General features: G+C 40.1%; 1 protein-coding gene across 3 annotated transcripts in view; it reads left to right on the top strand.

Annotated features, from left to right (window-relative positions):
- grin2da (glutamate receptor, ionotropic, N-methyl D-aspartate 2D, a) overlaps window positions 1-23,535 on the top strand; it is a 316,625-nt gene that overhangs the window by 112,808 nt on the left and 180,282 nt on the right. Inside the window, exons 1-3 of one of the 3 annotated variants that reach the window (XM_087834866.1) lie at window positions 10,629-10,653; window positions 14,822-15,450; window positions 18,544-18,681. In XM_087834866.1, coding sequence (XP_087690992.1) covers window positions 15,001-15,450; window positions 18,544-18,681 — 588 coding nt within the window. In that variant the 5' untranslated portion in view covers window positions 10,629-10,653; window positions 14,822-15,000. Of the gene's footprint in view, window positions 1-10,628; window positions 10,654-14,821; window positions 15,451-17,381; window positions 17,450-18,543; window positions 18,682-23,535 lie in introns of those variants that run through there. The other 2 variants (XM_087834867.1, XM_087834864.1) reach the window with 2 other exon arrangements.

Genomic DNA, 23,535 nt, shown 5'->3' with positions numbered 1-23,535 from the left:
AAATTATTATAATTATTTGTAATTAATAATAATAATGAAAGTCTTTCTGTTACTTAACCCTTTAAAGCCGGTCAGAGCAGCACGCTCCGTTTTGCGTAACTATTTTTAAATCCCGGTAGCTCTGCAACCACGTAAGCTAGTGCAATAATTTCTTTTGCATATGAAACCGGAGGAGTTGTACTTACATCTTATACCATCAGCTTGTCCTCGGTCACAGTTTCCTTCCACATATAGCTTTGCAAAAACTGCATAAAAAGCACTTGCAGCAACAAAAACATAATATTCCAGAAACACGCTTTGCCGATCTGATCAGCTGTTCATAACACTTCCTAGTCCATCAGTGTGAACTATCGCATGTCCGCCATAACCTGCCCGAAACCGGAAGTGACGTCATTTTCGCGGAAATGTAGTTTTTTTTTACCATCAGGGCCTCATGAGCCTATACTGGTGTTTATAAAAGTTATCTTTGACTTTATGACTTTCTGTGTGGTTTCTGGGATGCTTAGGACTCATATTGCACTGCTGGAAATAGTTTATTTTGATGCATATGCTGCTTTTTTGCAAATTTGCGCTATAATATTTATTTTTGTTTTTCCTGCAGTATATAAAAATTGGTGTATTTCAAAAATAAAACTATGAAGACACTCAAAATAAATTTCCCTTGGTGGGAAACTATTTTGTGCAACTTTTTTGTATTTACAGTTTTGAGGGATAAGCCTCTTAAATTTCTCTAACTAGAAATATATGTTAAAAAACAAAAACGATTTTCAATTTTTTTGTAGTTTATTGCACTTTTTTGCAATTTATGTAATTACTATGAACTTAATGCATGCATATTATTACAAGTTAGGCTGTAATGGTTGTATTGATGTATAGCAACTTGAAATGCTCCCAAAAATGGCTCCACAGCATGTAAAAATATAATATAAGCTCTGGTGGACTTGGTTCTATGGTAGGTCTTAAAGGGTTAAAGTAACCACATGTGGGACCATAGTGTCTAATGTCTTAGCTAAGGTGTGACACTGAGATTACCAGAACAAATAAACAAACAAAACTATAAATAAATAAAATACTGGAAAATAGAATCCAATTTCCATAGCGTGATGTATCTATGAAAAGTTCTCATAATTAGCATTAGCTAAAAATGTAGGCAGAGTGCAGTAAAGTTAATTAATTTTGGAGCAGCACTCGGTGGAATGAGAGTGATTGGCTCTACTGCCAGCATGAGAGCAGTATGTTCTATAAGAAACGCAGCGAAAGAGAAAAATGAAGAGGCACATGAAACCCGGGGGTGCCATAAGTAGCCATAATCGATACACAGGAGAGTGGCCACGCTCGCTCTGCCCTCAGAGCCGGAGGTTCGTAGCTCCTAAGGAAACACACTGTACTCCACCCTGTGAGTATGCTGACATAAAGTGATGTTGATTGATCGTTGCGTACATTGCCAGCCTCTCCTCCCCCCGCCCCTCGTCTGCCTCTCCCCTCTGCAGACGCTGTTGCCACTGCATTTCTGCATATCCTCTTTGCACCTTTTCTCTGTCTGTGTGGTTTCTTTTTGGTTCTCGCTGAACATCTTCATCTTTCTTTTAGTAGTCATTATTTCTATACACACATAACCACACTCACACACTCACACACACCTCAACCTGCAGATCGTTGTGTTGGTCATACGGGGAACTTAAAAAATGTAAACATATATGGTTTGACACGTACAGGATTTGGTGTCTGCTTTCACAGCTGCAGTTGTTCCAAATGCTGCAGGTCTGGTGCATCCCACGGTTTCTAAGGCAGCAGAATACATGATTGATAATCAATCATGTATTAGCAGCCTTCACACAGGCACAGAAAAACATCCATCTCTCCAGCGCTGCAATGTGCTAAATGCACAATGTGCTCTAGCATCTTTCCCACAAGCCGCCGCTTTGACATTTCTTGTTCTCATCCCTCCGGAGAGTGTTTGTGTAGGATGCGATTTGTTTTTCCAACAACAGCTTAATTTGCATCCAGGTTTTGACACATTTACTGCCACCACAGCTGTTCACTTCAGATTTTTCATGCCTTTTTTTTTTAAACTTAAACCTATTAAATGTCAATTCCGGTAGCATCAACAAAAGCACATTCAATAAAAAAGGAATAATTAACAATCCTAATTCCACAAACAAGGTTTTCCTTTTTTATCAGAGGTGCTTTTTCATATTATTTATATCAAGATTTTCAACAAAAAGGTTCATTTGCAACTACTTTTTACTATTTTAAATTGATACAGGACCTGTTAGAATCAGCTAAGTTCTTACCAGAGACCAAGTAAATTAGCATAAATATTCTTGAATAAGTCTCAGATTTGGTAAACTTTCACACAAAATTGAAACTGTAACCACAGCATTGGCAGAACACTTACATGTATTGGACTGGTCAATCTTCTGGAAGCCTGAACAGCTACAGAAGGGACAATGACATGGTTCACAGTCAGATATAAGATAGGCGTGGTGTTAAAAATGTGTAACTTGAAAAACTGGCATGAACTTTTTATCTTAAGTACCCTTTTTCAGGATTTTTGACGTGTCCGAATCAACCTTTGATGGGTGGCTATGCGCAATGGCGACAGACAACTTTCAGGAGCTTCTGGGCTTCTTATTCTTCTATGGCTTCCTGTGTCACCCATCAGTCATAATTTATGCATAAACACCTAAAGTAGGGTAACATATAGGTAATTTAGCAGCAGGTAATAGTAATAATTGCTTTTCATGGGAAAACCTGCTATCTACTAGGGGTGGGGGGAAAAAATCGATACTGTGTAGCATCGTGATATTTTGTTTGCTAATAATGTATGGATACAGGGACAGCAGAAATCGATATTTTGTTACAAAAAAGGTTTTTGTGCTCTGACTTCAGAGCATGTTGATCCTTTTTCTGAGCAAGAATCCTGACATTCCTTCACTGTCCAAATGTGTTTAAATTTTTTTTATGGCAGCAATAAACATGACAGTTTACTTATTTTAATTTAAGACATGTTTTATTTTAATTAAGTGTAAAACTTTTTTATTTAATGTAAAATTATACTTTGTTTTAATTTACTTTCAAATTCTTCAGTTGCTGAAGGGGCTGCATAGTTTTCATAAACTGCATAGTTCAGAATAGCTATAATTGTACCAGATGGTTGATTCAGTTAAGTTGGACTAGACTGTAATACAAACCGTTCAGTTTGTCAACAATAAAACTGAAATGAGAGAAAGACTGAGTGTGAGACTTTGATATTAGAGAAAATGAATATTGATAAAGTTTACCTTTATGTACAGAATCTGAATATCGCAAAATATTTTAAAAAAATTGCAATAATATCGTATCGTGGGATGTATGGTGATTCCCACCTCTACTACCTACCTAGTTACCAAAAATAGTTTTCCTTGCTTATAATTTTTGTTTTGTCCATTCTTCTTTTATTTTGCTGCCATTGTCTTTCCTGTTCAAGTCAACTTTGCAACCAATGCGTGCCATCATTGCCATCGGGCTACTTCCTGTTGGCTCATTGAAGAACTGTACACAGCTGTGTGGTTTAGCCCTGGAAGGTTTTACAGACACCAACACAGGACCATGAATGCTGCATGACTAACATGTGTTGTTTGCTGCTCTGTGTGCCGAGTAGCAGATACTGCCTCTAGGTTAAAGCCATATGCTTACACTGCTCTCACTGCAGAGGCCAATCAGTAAACCTCGATGCATCAGAAAACTATGAATTCCCAGCACTGTAGCCACTGTATCTCCGGCTTTCTAGCACTCTCTCTTTTCTGCCTTTCACTCGTCCTTTCTTTCTTTGCTATAAGCATGTAGACTATGACTAAAAGAGAAGTAATTTCCTCCAAAGTCTGAAACCTTTTAGCATTTCTTTTATTGCATTTGACAAGTGCACAATGATCCACATCATTTCATGCATATTTGCAGCCTCCAAAGGAGTCAAGAAAAATTTGATTTGCGGTAGAATATGTGGTAGTTTGGATTCGAGGTTAAATGACTGTATTTTTACCATTCACAACTCCAGAACAGCTCATCAAGTAGTTGATGTCACTTTCACATTCCTGCTACATGTACGGGATGCTAAATGGTTTTCAGTTCCACGCTTCTCTTTACACAACTGCCCTGTGGCACACGTTAACTTTAATCGATACAATGAAGATTATCTTGTCCTCTAAAAAGATAACAACATAGAACAAGATGAAGTTTTAACGATGCCGATGGGAAAGTGGGTCACTGCAGCAGCAAAGAGCAATATTGAAGAAAATATAACAGCTACAACACAGTGAAGATTGGAGAAAAGATAACAAGCGACCTTTATCATCATTAATCAAATCACTGATCAGACTTAGCCGAAAATAGCTTCAAAGTATTTCCTTTCTTAAAGGAGCCTGTATGTGCAAAGAAACACTGTTAGGCTACTTTACATTATAAATTGCATAAAGTAGCACAGGTGACTTTGCTGCATCCATGTGTGCCACATGATGAAGTGCGTCCCTAACATGTGCAGGCAAGAAAATAAAATAAATTAAATTAAATAGACAGGTTTGGTTCAAGCATTTACCATTTACTTTAAATAAACAGACAGTCACTGAAAGCTGTGATAATGCTGCTGTCTTGACAGCTTTGTGCGTCTGCTGTTTGGCAGCCTGCAGACTGCTTCCCTTTCTCCGTGTATTTAAGTCTGATACGTGTCAACAGCTTGAGCCTGTATAGCCAAGGCCAACAGCATGACTAATGGCTGGTATTAAGACTATGTAGCATAACAGGTATGATTCACATGCAGTCTCTCTGTATGCTCTCCAGCATTCATTACATTTTAAGCAGAGCGACTCTGATGGTTCACACAGAAAAATGTCACCTTACTGCTTTATTTTTCATACACTTGCAAGAAAATTTGAGCAACTTTTTTCAGTTCTGAAAAGAAAGTCATAACCATTCAATCAAGCCACTCATGTCTGACTGCTAAAACCATTTGCATTGGTCTGCTCTTATAAAGCACCTCCAGTTTTCAGGCTTCAGGTATTTCACAAATCTTTGCTTTGTGGCTGAATAAATGTTCAGATTGCACTCGTGAGGTAGGATGATGAGACCTATGGTCAGGCTTATGTCTCAGGTATTACACCGAGCTTTCAGGACTTCGTGTTTTACCGACTTTTTGCCAACATCTTTAGGAAGAAAGTCAAGTCTCATCACAACGCCTGCTCTCTATTTTCTGTTTTCCATATGTGACGGTTGCAATGTCACACTCGGTGTGGCGTTCACCAGGCTGAGTTTGAGGCTTTTTACGATCTAATGAACAACAACATTTTAACGTATCTTTGTAATGTTCAAACCTTTAATGTTTTTTAATGCACATCAATTTAACACATTATGAAGATGATCTTGCTAAAATAAAACATACACTTTTTATTTTATTGAACAATTTGTATGCTATGAAACACTAATCCTCATGGAAGTACGGAGCCCTGCAGGGGACATGGGAGAAAAAAAAATTAAGACGGACTTTTGCGAGATCTCGCAAAAGTTTTAGCCGCATTCTTCGGAGGCCGCCAGCTCAAAGCCGACCGGGAGGTCGAGGCACGATGTGCCGGGAAAGCGGTGTTCCTCCCGGCTGTAGTAGGTCTCGACCTCCCGTTAGCTTCGAGCTAGTGGGTGTCAGATCTCCGAAAACGTCGCAGCACTTTTGCAAATATGTGATGTCTTGTAAACCGAGCAGGTATCTGACGTTTACACAACTACATTTACTCCTCAAAATATCTTAAAAGTGTATTTTGTGACCCAGAAAGAGTAATATTACAACTAAGTAGCTGCCGCCATTGTTGAAATTCAACTTTTGCAAGATCTCGCAAAAGTTTTGCGAGATCCCGAGTTTGTTTTGCGAGATCTCACAAAAGTTTTGCGAGATCTCACAAAAGTTTTGCGAGATCCCGAGTTTGTTTTGCGAGATCCCGAGTTTGTTTTGCGAGATCTCGCAAAAGTTTTGCGAGATCCCGAGATCCCGAGTTTGTTTTGCGAGATCTCGCAAAAGTTTTGCGAGATCCCGAGTTTGTTTTGCAAGATCTCGCAAAAGTTTTGCGAGATCCCGAGTTTGTTTTGCGAGATCCCGAGTTTGTTTTGCGAGATCTCGCAAAAGTTTTGCGAGATCCCGAGATCCCGAGTTTGTTTTGCGAGATCTCGCAAAACTTTTGCGAGATCCCGTGTTTGTTTTGCGAGATCTCGCAAAAGTTTTGCGAGATCCCGAGTTTGTTTTGCGAGATCCCGAGTTTGTTTTGCGAGATCTTGCAAAAGTTTTGCGAGATCCCGAGTTTGTTTTGCGAGATCCCGAGTTTGTTTTGCGAGATCTCGCAAAAGTCTCTTAATTTTTTTTTTCTCCCATGTCCCCTGCGGGGCTCCGTATGGAAGAAACAAAGCCTGTCATGTGAAGAATTTTAAAGTAGCTACTAAAGAACATGCTCATAGGCTCGTTTTGTTTTTGATTGTTTATTGTTTTTAATAAATTAAAAGCAGAAAATAGCAAAAATTTGCATTTAAAGGAGAGCTAAACTCCATATTTTAGATTTGTGGACCCTACTTTCATATAGTACAGCTCATTGCATGTCAAGACATTAAGTTCACAGTATGAAACAAACCATTTTAGCTTCTCTGAACCTGATATGATCATATTAATGACATTCTCAGTCAACATCGTAAAAACGTTGGGCTGCTTATTGGTAATTTGGACCATCAGCGCTGTAAAAATATGTAAGTGGCAGAATATATTAAAGCATAATAGGTTTACTTTAACAGAGGCAATTATGTCTTTCTTCATGTCATTAATTTAATTCACCAGCTATGAAATGCTAAAAAAAATAGAGTTTGGAGACGATATGGAACCACAGCGTAATATATACTTTATATCCTCACATTCACCGTAATGCTTAGAAAAAGCTCCTGTTTGCTGGACTGCTCTTGGCAGTATATTACACAGCACTCAGACTGAAGGGACATGTTTAAAGCTTTGTTTTGTGCATTGCAGTCCCGTCAGTATATTGGGGAATGTTCACAGGAACAGTTGCAGTAAACGCACGCAATCCCATGAATATTGCATATCTTAAATACAGTTGAAGCTACTACATTTCACATCCACATATTCACAGATTGTAAAATGACTCCTGCTGCTGTTTCCTGATCCATTTGGGAACGACACACGGCCCTTTATGAAACTGTAATATAAATCCATGATCCACTACAATCCAGCCTTTTCCTTCACTGGCAGCCTTGCACAAGAATCAGGATTTACTTTAGTGGCAGAGATCACATTTTCCCCCCTTTCAGTCAGTTACATTCGATTTAACTCCAATTTTAACCCCAAAGCTAAAAACAGATAATGTTGTTACTGAAAAGAGGTTATCTGACGGGACATCCAAAAAGAAAATTACAACACTTATCAACTTCTGGAATGTACTGAAGTGTGTGACCGATGGTGTTTGACAGTGTAAGAGCCACAGAGAGACAACTGGGGTCTCTCTGTCCTCACCCGGGAAATCAGTTCTTGCAGACATTTTAGCAACCTAGTAATGCGCTAATGTAGAGTAGATAAGTGATGTCTTAATATCTTATCCACTAGAGGATAGTACTGATAATGCACACTGCTCACATTAACATTTATTAATAGGAGGTGGTGTAACTAGGTCACAGTGCTCTGTACTGTAATATATACAATATATGCAAATTCTTGATTAAATTAAATCTCTGTGTACAATTATGAACTCTGAGACAACAGAGGTAGCTGCCACTTTATTAAGCCGTAATTCTTGGAGGCATAGATTCGAAGAGCTGTTGGAAACGTTCCTCATTGATTTTGGTCGAGTCTGTGATGACACAGTTGCTGCAGATTCCTGATGTGAATTCCACCACATCCCAAAGGTGCTCTGAAATGCGATCTCCACAGTCCATGGAGGTCATAGACACTATGATCGTGGCTCAAGAGTTGGGAGTTTGCCTTGTAATTGGAAGGTTGCCAGTTCGAACCCCAGCTCGGACAGTCTCGTCGTTGTGTCCTTGGGCAAGACACTTCACCCGTTGCCTACTGGTGGTGGTCAGAGGGCCCGGTGGCGCCAGTGTCCAGCACTGGATGACTGGTTGTGTAAAGCGCTTTGGGGTCCTTAGGGACTAGAAAAGCGCCATACAAATACAGGCCATTTACATATTCAAAAAACTGGTTTGGGATGATTTGATGATTTGGCACGATATCCTGCTAGATGCACACGTCAGAAGAGGGTACAGTGTGGTCATAAAGAGATGGACGTGGTCAGCTGCCATAGTCAGTCTGTCGGGTTTAATTAATGCTTATTTGGAACTAAGGGACACAAAGTGTGCCAAGAAAAAAAGCCCACACCATTACAGCACCACCAGCTTGAGTCACTGAGAGAAAGCAGGATGGATCCATGCTTTTATGTTGTTTATTCTGATTCTACCCTCCAAAATGTAGAAATCAGAATAAAGACACATCAGGCCAGGCAACATTTTCTACAGTATTTTAGTGTCTAATTTCAGAGAGGCTGTAAGCTGTAACCTTAATTTCTTACCTGACAGCAGTGACACCTGGTGTGGTCTTCTGCTGCCGTAACCTTCAGAGGTCAATGTGTTGTGTGCAGTGTTGGTCAAGTTACTTGAAAAAAGTAATCAGTAACTAATTACCGATTACTTCCCCAAAGAAGTAATCCCGTTACTTTACTGATTACTTATTTTCAAAAGTAATTAATTACTTAGTTACTTTTTAAAAACACGATTTACAACCTGAATAGGTGATAAAGTGATAGATCTTTCAGCCCAATTCTACTTTTTCTGCATAATCATCATACAAAATGTAATCAAATGGAAAAGTCTCTTTTTAAAACTTGTTTTATTAGTTTTAACCTTTTAACTTTATGCATCAAGCAAAAATTTAATTACATGCAACATTCTCTGGCTGTTTAATATTTAAACCTATTTTCTGCACATTCCAGCACATAAAATATTTTTATTTGTGTGTTTACACTCACTCTTTCAAATAGATGCAAGTAAAACACAGCAGAAAATAAATAAAGTCAAAGACTAGCGGTCCTGTTGCTCTATTTTCACCTGTAAAGCAGGAGTGGGGTAGGCGGAGGTTTACCCTGGTGCAGGTGTGCAGCGGTCAGTGGAAGAATCCGCGAGTTTCTCTGTGAGTTTCCCATTACGTCGTAGCTACTCGGTGCTTGCTCGGAAGTTTAGGGTTTTTTTCACTGTAAAAAGAAGTTTTCTTCCCACGCACAACGGACACTAATGTTTTTGTCACTTTTTATGGAATCAAACTCAAAGTAAGGTCAGTACTTCCACGCTTTAAACGCTGCACGCTCATACTCTCTCTGCACGAGATATATGATCCATTGTTGATCTGCACACAGCTGTTGTCACAGAGGTCACATTTGTTTACGTCACTGCCATGAGACATTCTTGCAAAAAAATCATGGTTTGAGTAACGCAGTAACGCGTTACTTGCAACGCATTACTGCCCATCTCTGGTTGTGTGTGTAGAAATGTTCTTCTGCATATCTTCGTGATAACAAGTGATTATTTGAGTTACTGTTACCTTAGATCATAACAGTCAGACTGTTCTCTGACCTCTGGCTGCAACAAGGAATTCTGTTACAGAGAACTGCTATTACTACTGATATTTTCCCTTCTCAGACCTTTCACTGTATACTCTACAAACTCCACTAGCTCAGCAGTTTCTGAAATATTCAGACCAGCCCATCTGGCACCAGCAAACATCACATTCACAGACACTTGAATCACCTTTGTAATCTTAGCTGCGTCTGTTTAATGTAAATTTTTTATTCACTTTCTTGTAGCAACCATGTCCCACTACGTTCACTAGCTTTTTGCCACGTTTTGCTTAGTGGGATTTCTCTACAAAGCAGCTGTCTTCTTTACGTAAATGAGACAAATAGAGTGACAGTAAACAAAACCAAGTGAAGTAGAGGCACAGCTCTAACAATAAACTAAAACTCGCTGTAAGCTATAGAGCCGCGGAGAGCCGTGGCTTAATGATTTCTCTGTAGTTGTATCTCTATGTACTCACATCACTCTTTGTATTTAATACAAGTCTGTTTATAATATCTTTAATTATTTTCTATGTTCAGTATGTGATTAATAAGGGATCAGTTCACAGTAGACTATGCTGCTTGAATTATTTTACCCAATAGTTGTATTTTTACTGTGGTAGTGATTCTGTAATATGATTCACGCAAACTTTGTCTATATTTCATAGAATATGTACTGTAAATGATCATTGTGTTTCAGCCTCACAGGTCTCTAAGCTAATGTTTTATTTTATCATGCTGTTTAGATGCTTCATCTTCATCTAGGGCTGCCACGATTAGTCGACTAGTCACGATTACATCGACTATCAAAATCGTCGACGACTGATTTAATAGTCGACGCGTCGTTTGAAGCTTTGTAAGATCACAAAAGATGCAGGAATAAGTAGTAGGATTTAAGAGTGTAATAACGGACTGAAACAGAAGATGGCAGCACTGCATGTACAAGGATGTCAGCTGCCGTTAAACCCCGAAGAAGAAGAAGCTGTGTCCCAGAATTCATAGGGCGGCCCAGTTCAGTTGTCAATAATGGCGGCAGGTAGTTAGTTTTATTTTTCTCTTATTATTCTTTCTGGGTCACAAAATAAACGTTTAACATATTTTCAGGCAAGAATGTAGCTGTGTAAACCTCAAATATCTGCTCAGTTTATCAAGACACCACATATTTTCAAAAGCGCTCCAAGACGTCTGTTAGCCACTAGCTCGATAGCTAGCCGGGGGCTAGGCTCACTAGAGCCGTGAGAACACCGTTTCAAACCCACCGCTGTCTTTCGCTACTCAGGTTAAACATGATATATAAGTCATTTAGATAGCTTAAAATGTTATTGTTTCGCTTTTTTTTGTATTTTATTTGTTCCCGAGTAAATCGGTTTGGCTGAGATTAAAGTTATAGTTTTTTTACACAGCTGAATAAACGTCAAGCAGACAGCTGATTATCAGAAGTGTGAGATGCTCGAGAATATACTCCGGTGTCCTGTTATATTTTAGATAGCAAGGAGTTTATTAAACTTCACCGAAACAATCTGCAAATTTCATTAAAATTTAATAAACTATCATCTTGTCTTTATTTTTAGTTAGCACATACCTTAAACACTTAAAGCTGTAAGCTAATGATAGTTATATAAGAGCAGATGCATGCTGGTGCAATAAGTTGTACGTTTTACGTCCAATGGATGATGATCTGATTAGTCGACTAATCGCAAAATTATTCGGTGACTAGTCGACTATCAAAATAATCGTTTGTGGCAGCCCTATCTTCATCCACATATTATTGTGCCAGCTGTCCTGATCAAATCTCTGATCTCTACATTTTTCCTTTGGTAAAACGTGGAAATAAAATAGTGTCAGAATCAGCCTGTTAGTCTTCTACCTACTTCAACTAGACAGTGAGAGGGGAGGAAATGTCTGTGGTGCCTCGGTCGGGCAGACTTACTTGTTAACCTGCTGCAGGATAGTGTAGTTACCTCTTTTAGCTCTTACATGGACATCTTTAGTAGAGCTGAGCGCAGTGTACAGAGTCTTATCAAACTATTGTAAAATTTAATCTGTGTCTGAAAAAACAGCTTTCTTGACTCCCTCAACAATTACAGTTGAGGTGCCCTCGAGCAAGTTGTTTAACCCGGAACAACTACGTCGATATGTGTGTGTGTGTGTTGGGCACTTCCTAGATGTGTGAACGTGTGCAACGTTTAAGGGCGATGCAGCCAACAAACGGTAAACAGGTTCCTCGTCAGCTGTTAATTGTGGCTTCTTTTTTTATTATTATCATCATCAAGTGGTCAAAGTGCACAACAGGCAGCAGAAAGGTGTACATGACTCTAAGGTGGGATACCTGATGATTAACCTGACACACCAGATGGTTTGTTACACAGAGCCACCTGGGAAATTGTCCTTGGAACCTGTATGGGCAAGGGTAGGCACACGAATAGTTGCTTTTCATTTTTTGATTGGACAAGCAGTTTGTTTCACCATCTACCATGAGCTAACACCAACCAACCAAAAGGACACTGAGAGAAAAAGCCAGCTGCAGTGGTGCATATTAGTATATTGTTAAGGCTTATCTTTAGTTGATTTATCCAATTGGGTATTTCTAAGGGCCCATGAATGCCTACCTATACATATTTGCAAAGACGAGTCCTTGTCAGACTGATTATTTTATGACTGCAGACCTAAGACATATACAGGGATCTGGGTAATCTCATGATGGCAATAATTTTGTTTAATGTATAACGCGTATAAAGATAGGCAGCAATCACGGGACTTATAAGATGAGACAACTGATGAAGTATGAAATCTAGATCATTAAAAAAATTACAGACTTAGAGTTTTAAAATTCACTCAAATAGAATAATTTTCATGAAATAAATTAAAGATCACCTGCTCACCAAAGACTACTGCATTTTAAGGGTTTGAATTATTACAGTATTTCAGTATTGGATAATTTTAATTATATTACAGTTAATGTTGTCAAGTTGCAAAGGAGACAAGTGTCAGATTTTTCATTTTTGTCAGAGTAAAAGCCAACATGTTTTCATTCATTGCAACTATGCAAGCAGGTAGTCCTCCTGGCAGTGGCTTAGCTTAGACTGTAGTGTACAGAAACTTCAAAGTGTGCATTTGCATAATCAACATCTTAATCAACTAGTAGTGGGGAATATGAGGAAAATAATCATTACTTCCACCGAGGATTCCTCTGGAAAACCATCAACTACAGTGCCAAAGGGCAGCTCTGGAAAGAATTTGCAGCAGAGTCTTTATTGTGATTGCCTTTTCTGTGCATTTCAGCTTAGCTGGAACATTTGGACTTTGGTCATAATGTTAGATCATGCACAAATTATTATTATTATTATTTTATAGGTAGAAATCATTATATACAGTAGTATGCAGCTCATTGCAGTCATATTGCGATCGCGGCTCAAGAGTTGGCAGTTCGTCTTGTAATCGGAAGGTTGCCGGTTCGAGCCCCGGCTCGGACAGTCTCGGTCGTTGTGTCCTTGGGCAAGACACTTCACCCGTTGCCTGCTGGTGGTAGTCAGAGGGCCCAGTGGCGCCAGTGTCCGGCAGCCTCGCCTCTGTCAGTGCGCCCCAGGGCAGCTGTGGCTACAATGTAGCTGCCATCACCAGTGTGTGTGAATGTGTGGATAACTGAATGTGTAAAGCGCTTTGGGGTCCTTAGGGACTGAGTAAAGCGCTATACAAATACAGGCCATTTACCATATTGCCCATCTGTTGATGCACTGGTTGGCCCTTCTTTTTCTGTCTTTTGCACCTGCTTATACATACACCAGTGCTCTGTGCATATTCCTAACATTCTTTCCTTTCCTTCCTTTCCACTTTCATAAATCCACAGAGGTCTATTCACCCTTTTGCTCTCCTTTACAAACACAAACGGCATGTTCTCTCTGCAGCTGAATCTACACTCTGAGGCTCTTCTACTCCTTTCATCCCTCAGTTCATCTTTTATACCATTGTCACCTGCAGCTCTTTCTTTGTTTCTTTATTCCAATTGTTCTCTCCATTTATTCTCTGTGGTCTTGCTCCGGCTTGTTCCTTTGGGCTCATCCCCACACCGCCATGCTCCAACTCACTTCTCCGTCTCTGCTGAAAGGTGCAAAAAACAAACCCCGAAAAACAATCCAAATTTGTTAGAGATGAAAACCTGTCTTCTGAACTTTCTATCTCGGAGGAAATGACCTGACCTGCTTACTGTGCTTTTTTCCTCCACTTCTAGTTTCACTTTGGCTGGATTCCACACTAAACACTGGGATGGTTCTTTTCAGGATTATTCATCATTTATTCACACAAATCATGACAAAGAGGACATAAGGTGCAGACGAGTTGCAAAGCTGGTAGCAGATGTGCAGCAACATGAGTGAGGCTGTAGCCACTTAAATGGTGGTGTGTCATTTTGTGACATTGCAAATGGGATGGGCAGAAGGGCAGGTGACATGAGCTGGCACTGAGACCAGTGAAGTAACACTAAACTGCTGAGTTTAGATATGTTTTGTTACTTGAATAAAAGGACTTCAGATGCAACGTTGGCCTGATAAATTTAAAAGAAACAAGGCACCCGGTGTCTTCTTATTGGTCCATAGACAGAGAGGATTTGATGGTTTTGCTTAATGAGATTTTTCTGGTTTAATTCTGTTGCTCCATTATGAATGCAAGAATAAAAGCCACTATCCTCTCCAGACTTCAGCCCTGTGTTGTATTTGGAATAAGAATTAATCCACGAGATCCTCGTTTTGATACGGCACCTTTGATGATAAAGTCACTGGAGTTTTTGCACTGCACTCTGACAAATGGGAATCTTTTTAACTTTTATGTGCTGTCCTATTTAATCCAAAATGTCAGCAGAATTTTGCTGTTAGGGATGTAAGCGGCGTTAAGAAAACGAGCAGCTTCTGCCTGCCTGAATCCTTCCTTTGTTTACAGACGTGCAGGATGTCGGAACAGAAGCATTAAATTCAAGGATGAGTAGGTGTACTGTGTCATTTATGTACATTGTTTACTGGAGAATAAGTGTTTCGCAACGCCTACATAAATCAGCCGCCCCACTTGAGATAATGCATAAATGCATACTTGATATATAACAAAGAAAAATAAGTGACTGTTTGAAATCTGTGTTATGGTTAGAGAAGCTGTATGGCAGCAGGTCAGCTGCAGTTCTTCATTCAAACACGCTCTTCTCTCTGTTCCCTCTCCAGGGTCTCTTCTCCTCATCAGGTGAAGCACTGTGAACCGCCGACCCCCTCACCACCCTCCCTCCTCTCCTCCTCCCCTCTTTCCCTAGAGGCGCCACCCACTACCCTTAAATCCCCAAACCCCACCTGCCAACACCTGCCGAACTCCCTCCGACAGCTGCAACTGGCCCCCCTTTTACCCCATGGTGGCCCCAAGGCCCGCCCTCTCACTGCTATTGGCTGTCCTGGCCTGTACGGGGCCCGCGCGCCCCTCGCCCCCCCTGCTTCTCCGGCCCCGGGAGAGAGAGAGGGACTCAGGTGGTGTCAACATCGCCGTGGTCCACTCGGGCTCCTCCCTGCTCCCGGAGACGCCGGTGGTGGGAGGTGCGGGGGTCGGGGAGCCGGGGCCTGGTCTGGGAAACGGTCCGGGAGGAGGGGGAGGAAGGGGAGTAACGGAGACGGCTTCATTAGCCGAAGCGGCCGAGATGACTTCATTTTCCTCCTCGTCACACCTGTCGCTGGCCGCGCTCGTGGGGGAGACGGTGATGACGCCCTCGGGTCAGGCCAACGTCATCTACCTGGCTGTGAATGAGAGCAGTCCCGGGACCCTGCTGCTGCAGCTGTGTGAGCTGCTGGCCACAACACCACTGCAGGTACACAAACAAGTACACAAACCTACTGTTACATTCCCAAAGACTGTAAGAGAGAAACTGTTAACATCGCCAAAATTGGAAGAAAATGATCATAAATAGAGATAAAAAAAATAAGTTCCCTTCAGGTCAAAATGTGATAATGGCTGGATGTCCAAATCCAATGTGGTTACTCTTAAACATCTTATACATGATAATGCACATGACTTTTTGTCCCCTATAGATCATTTTTTGAGACAAATTTAGTTCACAAGAGGCAGAACGATAAAGACAGCAAAGCACTAACAAATGCAACAACAGTTCAAATGTAGAAATACTGATGTAAACAATACTGGTCTGCAAGAAAATTAATTGACTCTGAAAATATTTTTTAAAGATAAGAAAGATTAAGATTATATGCAGTGTGTTTGGTTCACACTGAATGTAATCTGAGTAGCCTTAATCGGTTTTGGAATGGCTCTTCAGTACTATGATAATCATCATCTGTATGATGTACAAAGGATTCTGTATCACTGCAGCTTTTGTAATTATCACTATTAGATTTAATGAGGATTCGTTTAATTGAAATTACCAGTTGGTCACAGTGATGCACTCTGACAAAAGGTGTTACGGAGGAAGAATAAAAGGAGAACTCCAAATCCTGCATAATTACTCACATCTGCACAGTAGGCCAGTCTCAGTATGAAGCGCTGCGACTGTCAGATTGACTTTGTTGGAAAGCATGCGTGAGGATCTTTTCATTTACCTTCCTGATAGGTCATGTGGCTTTAAATGAATCAGTGAATGCTTTTTCATGCATGGGACCGTGTATGTGATGATTCAGGTACTGTTACTGTGACGCGTCCAGTGTTGGGGAGTAACGGAATACATGTACCGCCGTTACGTATTTAAAATACAAAATATGAGTAACTGTATTCCGTTACAGTTACCGTTTAAAAAGGTGGTATTTAGAATACAGTTACTTTGTTGAAATAAATGGATTACACGGCGGTACTTCCCTGTTTCATATTGTGGCGGGTCAGGACTGTTTGGGTTTTGTTTGACAGCTACGTTCTGTTGTTCCAGGTGGCAGCGTTACGGTTGCCACGGTTACAGGGTGACGCTCTCTCTCTGTGTGTTTCCTGGGTGAGAGAGCGCTTTTTTGTTGTTGTTGTGCTAAGCTAATAGGCAGAATGCTACAGGTATAGCTCTAAAGAATGTAGCATCATGGGCAGTGTAGTCCGTGCTGCAGGGAGAATGGACTGCCATACACGTTATGTGTCTGTGAGCGAGGGAGGGAGAAAAAGGAAAAGTACGAGCTGTCATCGAGCAAAAACGGGAGCTGGAAGCATGTAAATATAATAATAACCACTGCAGCCAAGAAGAGAGCCTGACGAGCCCAGTTGTAAGTAAGCTATTAAGACTCGACTGTACACCGTGTTCGTGTTTTCCTCCAAAAACAATAAGTTCTGTTGGAGCAGCCTTTCAACGCCTCTCTCTGTCTCTGCTAGCAAAGTTGACCCAGACAACAAAGTAAAGCTAGTTTTCAGCTACGAGCCGACACAGAACCCACCGTATTAGCCAGAGGTCCCTTTACTACGGTTCGGCGCCGCGGACCTTCAGTAACAGTAATAAATCACAGCAATAGTACATTCATGTAGTTGTAAACAGCATGATAATATATTAAGTAATCCAAAGTATTCAGAATACGTTACTCTCATTGAGTAACGTAACGGAATACGTTACAGAATACATTTTGGGGCATTTATTCTGTATTCTGTAATGGAATACATTTTAAAAGTAACCTTCCCAACACTGGACGCGTCACAGAGGTTTCTAGAAGAGAAATGCATTAACTGTGTTAGGTCGTCAGGGCAGTGTCACGGTTTGCTGTTTTGTGCTTTTATTTTATTCATCCATGTTCACTGTTCATCTATTCACTCATTCATTCATAGCATGACTCTTGTGGATGGGAGCAGATCTGAGTTTGCAACTTGAGAGCTGCTCGTGACCATACAGAGAGGTAATAAATGTGCTGCATACTATACTGCTGATTTATTTACTCGGCCATATATTAATCCATCCATTCATCAACAGAAAAATACATTATGCATGCGTGTATCCAATCCGTGTCTCTGTCTGTTTTCATGTTAGCAGAGTGAAGGGTCTTGTTATGAATGTCTTCGATCGAGTATGATATTAACTATTAAGTAACACTTGCCACCCTATCTCCAGGTCCTGTTTATAAGCTATTTGCATATCAAATGCTTCCCTTTGAGAATTGAGCTGTCATCTACACTTTACTTCAATTCACTTCCCCGAATCGCTACAAGAAAACAAGCATTAAGTCATCAAGCCAACCTCAAATCACAGTAGCTCCACCTCATATTATTATGTAGAGCAATAGCCTCACCAGAAGTTCATGCATTTTTCATGATTTTATTTATAACGCGACAGGGATTTCTAGAAAAATAGTCGCACAAAACACCATTAGCAACACAGATTTCAATAAGAAGTCATATATATCGAGAGAGAGACAGAGATTTTGCAGAAATAGTTCAGCATGCATGCATGCAACAGCCACACCTAGCAGGCCCTTCAGGAGCTGAGGTGGCCCATAAGCCAGGAGCTTATCTGTTGTTTCTGTGGTGTGAAGCAGCTTAAGCAGCACAGGTACAACACACCCTATTGTCCTGACAGGATGCCAGTCCACTGCAGGGATTTAACTCTGATTATATCTCTGAACACTGATTGCCAAGCCGAGAAGCAAAGCCCAGCATCTGATAGATGTTTCAAGACTTCATTAAATTTCGAAAAGTCTTCGGAGAGATTCAGTTTCTGAGCAGGATAAGAAAATACAGTCTTCATTAGAATGAAGTGTTATTGGGAATTTTGTGAACAGCATGTGAATGTACTTATTGTTCCATTAACTTTTGCTCACTTGGTTAGTCTTTGAATTATTCTCGGGGTTCGGAGCGCCGCGATTAAAAAAAAAAAATGGCTTTGATGAATATAATTCTGGTGAGATGATTATGAAATTGCTTCTCAATGAGGCTGATGTAATGTCTTCCGTCTAATGTGCCAGGTTTCAATGTGCAACCTTTGTTTTACTTCCAGGGTTTAGTGTTTGAGGAGGAGAGACCGCCACCGCCGAACCGCGCCCCTCTGGCCCCGATGCTGGAGTTCGTCTCAGCCCAGACAGGGGTTCCCGTTGTTGCCGTCGGGGGAGGAGCCAGTCTGGGAAGAGAGCCACAGGTAAAAATGGATTACCTTTCATTGCATCACCAACCCAGTTAATTTCATTTGAACTAAACCAAGAACTTTCTGTGGCTTGGAAGATGAAACACTTTAAGAAATAAGCCAAGTGATAATTGCCTCCTGACCTCAGACCATTTGAAGGGGGCCAGGAGACAGTTTTTAGTATTTTTAATTAAAAGTTATATTTTATATTTAATATTTAGTGAAACCAAAATTAGAACCAATGAAAATGTTTAGTGATCTGCATGAAAAGAAGTTCAAATTGTCCCTTTTACACCTGGTAGTATCGTGCAATCATGTCATGTTTACAATTTTCTCCAATGCTCATTTCCACTTCCATCAGCCATTTTTATTCCTGTCTGTTTAAGGGCACCCCTCCCTGACTTTCATCTGATTGGCTGCCTTCACGTTCACCTCTTGCTGTAGTATAGATTTTTTTTTATTACTAAGACAAAGTTTACACACCGATGTAAACACTGGAGTCCGTTCACCAGTGAACTAAATGGCTGGTCTGTCCTTTTTCTAGTTAGCATTTAGGCTGTTGTTGAGCCTGTTGTGCTTCCACTGTTTTGTGCTTTTGTATTTTGCCTTCTGCTTGCTGTTGTTCTACAGTTGGAGTTTTGTTTTTGTGCAGCCTTTGGGTCCCTGTTCTGATTCTGTTCTGATTCTGGCACATTGTGAGTCTTGGTTCATGTGGTTTTCAATCTTTCAAGCTTGATGTTACCATATGGTTATTTTGTCGAGATGTTTCCAGTGTCATGGTTCATGTTTTGTAGTTGTTTTAGGCCTTTCTGTCTCGTCTTTCTGTGCCTGTTTCATTTTCTCTGTTGTGATGAGCAGGATTCCTCTTGATTCAGAGCTTTGTTTTATTCCTGCTTTACTTTGAAGGACAGTTTTCCTTTCATGGCTTCATGATACCAGTTTTACTTCCTCTTCGTGTGTGTAATCACTTTCACCTGTGCCTCGTTTTCTAATCAGCCAAGGCTTTTAAAAAAATCTGGTCTCCTTCTTTGTTTATGTTTCCTGTTTGGGCTCCCTGTACTTCTGCATGACCGCTTGTGTGCAACCATTTGGCCTCCGTTATCCCAGCCTTAAAGGAAACCTTTTCCACTGTTGCTCTGAACTTTAGTTTTGCTTTCCTACCTATCAACAATAAAGCAGGCAGGCTAATGGCAACATATTAGACTGGAGTGAGGCGATGACATCCACCAATGATATGTAATTTTTAATTCACTGAAATATTTAAAGCTTTAAAACATTTCCATTTAGTATTTTGTTTTGTTTTCCTTTTGTTTTTTATGCTCTTTAGTGTTTTTTTATTTTTGAGAATTTTGTGACTTTTGGTGTTTTGGTAAACTAAATAATGACAAAACGCAATAATATTAATAATAATAATAATAATAATAATAATAAGTGCTAGAAGTAATTTTAAAGACTCAGAGGGGCTTCAACATATTCAGGTATGAAAATATTGGTGAATCACGTATTTGTTCTTAAAACGTGATTTATGTGCCGATTTGTTAAACCATCCTGCTCGCTTGTTTTCTGTAGTTATTTAGGCAAGGCAAGTTTATTTATATAGCACAATTCAACAACAAGGTGATTCAAAGTGCTTTACAGAGACATTAGAAACAAAAACAAATAAAAAGCATGATTTAAAATTGATTAAAACAAGCAAACAAACAAACAAACAAAACAGTATATAAAATCAAAACAGATAAAATCAGTAGTTAAAATGTAAGTTTTGAAATTTAAGCTTAAATTTCTGGGAAGATATTCAAAATATCTTCCCAGTCCTTGGTGTAAGGGAAAGGTTGTAACTAAAGCTAGCTAAAGTAGTCTGACATGGATGGAGTGGATAACCTCGAAAGATGCATTTTTACTGGGACAAAGTTCCTGTTTTTGTTGGAGCTTAACAGAGAAATGTGGGCTACAGAAAAGCAAAGCAGGGATTGTGTCTATATTTGGATGTGACTGCTATAAAATTCACTTGTGAAAACATGAATCTATCCAGTAACTTAAAGCATATTCATGGTTCAGTAATGGCTAAAGCTCTTTTTTGTTTACACTGTCTTTTAATTAGATTATGTACGATCAGTTAATTACTGGCACGTTTGTTCATTTTTGCTTCTGATTAAGTGGGTGCAGAATCACACCTCCTGCGATCTGACACTGGATAAGAACACTTTCCTAATGAGCTTTTTCTTCATGAAAATTACATTATTGACTTGGCAGAATAGTTTTTAAACATTTACTTTGATAAATAATTAAAAATGCAATTTCAAGCAAGAAAATTAATGTTTTGCCCTCAAAGCTGAAACTTCATCAAATATTATTTTTTAATTGAATTGAATTTTTTTTGCCACCTGAAGGATGTCACTCCACTTTGTGTCAAGGAGCTGGGAAATATCAGGTCCATTAGCTCCTAAAACCTCCACTAAGTTCGCACTGCCAGCCCGACTTAGTGTCTGCTGTTTGGTGCTGGGCAGGTGGTGTATAATAGGTTTATTGGAAGTCTTTTGATGGCTGCCTGCTGTGGTGGAAAATGAGTTTAATAAAAGCAGTGAGACTAAACCAGAAATTTGTGAACTGCAAAACCAAAACGAAGAAGCTCAGAACCTTAATGAGCGGTACTGCGGCGTTGTGATCACTCTCTGCGGGTTCGGCACTGTGAGGGATGGCAACTATTGTGATTTGATTGATTGTTAATATAAGAATATAAATTAGAGCAGCATGGCACTTTTTATGTAGATGAGGCAGAGATGAAATCTGAGAAGTTATTAAAAGTGTACAGTTTCTCCTCACTTCTTTTCTCCACCTTGGTCTCGGCGTACTGTAGAAGCAGGGCTGGCGCAGACTTGATTCAATGCTCATAACTCTTTTAGAAAGATAAAAAAAATATAGCTTTAGAGTTGACAAATGATCTAGGCGTGTGAGTAATATGGATGTGACTCTCTCTATATGAAAAAGTCGGGTGTATGTCATACTTCCGGTAGCAGAAAATAGAGCTGGTGAGAAATATGCAACTTCTATCCTACGAGTCTCTCGTAGGAGGCAGTTATTTTCTAAATACTTTAAAAAGTCAGACAACTGCTCCTCTGATCTCCTCGGTAAGCACGATGACGAGAAAGCAAATGTCTGTTCGAGCTGCTCCACTTTTGTTGGTGCTGCTGCCGAGCTCGTCAGCATCAGCGGTTTCACAGGGAAGAAAAATGTGTTGGATTTTTGACATTAGAAGCAGACTGCGCGAGTAATAATGCAATCCACTATCGTACAGCTGGGAAGTGGTGGATTAGTAATTGCAGTAACTGTGTTTTTATTTTTATTTTTTTTCCCCTTCACCACTGATGTTTTTATCACCATTTTAGTGGCGAAATTCGTGAAGCTGTTAGTAACCATGACCGTGGCGTCTTCTTTGAAACGATTCTTGCTTTTGTTACGTCTCCTCGAGGGCAGGAGGGGATAACACAACAACTCCGGAAACTCGGTACAGGTGTTATTAAAAATGTTTAATGGCAGCGCTCTCACAAAATAAATAACCCCGTTTCAACCAACAAATGTGGGGGAGAAAGGGACAGTTAGGTTGTGCCAAAAAAACCCACCAAAAAGACAAATCCAAAACTTAGCTGAGCTGTTATCCTAGAAAAGCAAAAAACAAGAGGGAAAAACCCTAATCCTCAACTAAAAACAAGCTCAAAATTACATGGGTGGCACCAACCTACTTACTTTTTGTTAGAAACACTAGGTAAGTGTATGGGGTCCCCAAACTTACCTAGTCCACTTTATTCCCACCACAATTATCAAACAAAAGAAGGCCAGCAGAGAAACTTCACGCATGTGCCAAACAATTCAAAGGAGGGAAGAGAGCCACCCCCAGCCACAGGTGAGTCTCCTTATCAAGGTGTGCACTCCTGGATTGTCCAATCAGGGTCCCCCTCCTCTAATTAGTTGGATGGCCCCAGATTGACATCAGCCTGCAGTTTGCGACCTAAGGGAACGGCAAACAAAAGGAGGGGGGAAGAAAACATGCAGCCTGCAGACACGTAACACTTTGTTCATTGTTGTAGGCCAATTATTTGATGTTTGCTCTCCAGCTAGTTAATCTGTGTGTGGCAAAAAGGTAATGCCTTCTGACGGTGATTAGCGATAAGCAGCTCAAGCTAACAAAGCAGTTCACTGCGACAGGTGTGATGCGTAATAAGTGGGCCAATTTATTTTAAGTGGATCATCTTGACAATACGATGTGGTTATTGTGATTTTTACATCAATGAACTTCAGTTGCAGTTCTGTGAATAGATGAATATAAATACTGGTCGATGATACACGTTCAGGCACTGAAGTGTCAGCATATTCGTAATCAAAAGCAACTTTGTTTATAGAAGGAGGTGAGGTTCCTTTGAAGTAGCACAAGGTACAGAATCATTACAGAGCCAGCAAAGACTCCATATGTTTATGCTGTTAATTTAAATATGGACGCTTGGGTTTTTACAAAGTCTAATATGTATTTTACCTTTTAAATAATCTCATCTGTAGACTCAGGGACCTGAGGTTTTTAAATCTGTGGTCTGGCAATCAAAGAAGAGGAGCTGCTGCAAACCTCTGCCAGTTGATAAAACGAGATAAGAAGAGACTTGATTCATCGTCAGGAGTCATGGTTCTGACTCTCTTCTTCTTCCACTCTGTTCTACTTTGTAAATGTTGTTCGTCTGTCTGCCCTTTGTTCCGTTTCCTGTCAATTATATGACACAGCTGTGCTCAATCAGCTAATCAGTCACTCATATATACGCTGCAGCTTTCCCTTATTCAGATCCACATTGTCTTTTACTTCCTGTAATCAACCAGCAGCCATGT

The sequence above is a fragment of the Neolamprologus brichardi genome, chromosome 22 (assembly GCF_056152115.1).
Source record: "Neolamprologus brichardi isolate AB-2024 chromosome 22, ASM5615211v1, whole genome shotgun sequence".
Classification (NCBI taxonomy): domain Eukaryota; kingdom Metazoa; phylum Chordata; class Actinopteri; order Cichliformes; family Cichlidae; genus Neolamprologus; species Neolamprologus brichardi.
Note: the sequence above shows the minus strand (reverse complement) of the source record. Positions and strands in the feature narration are given on the sequence as shown.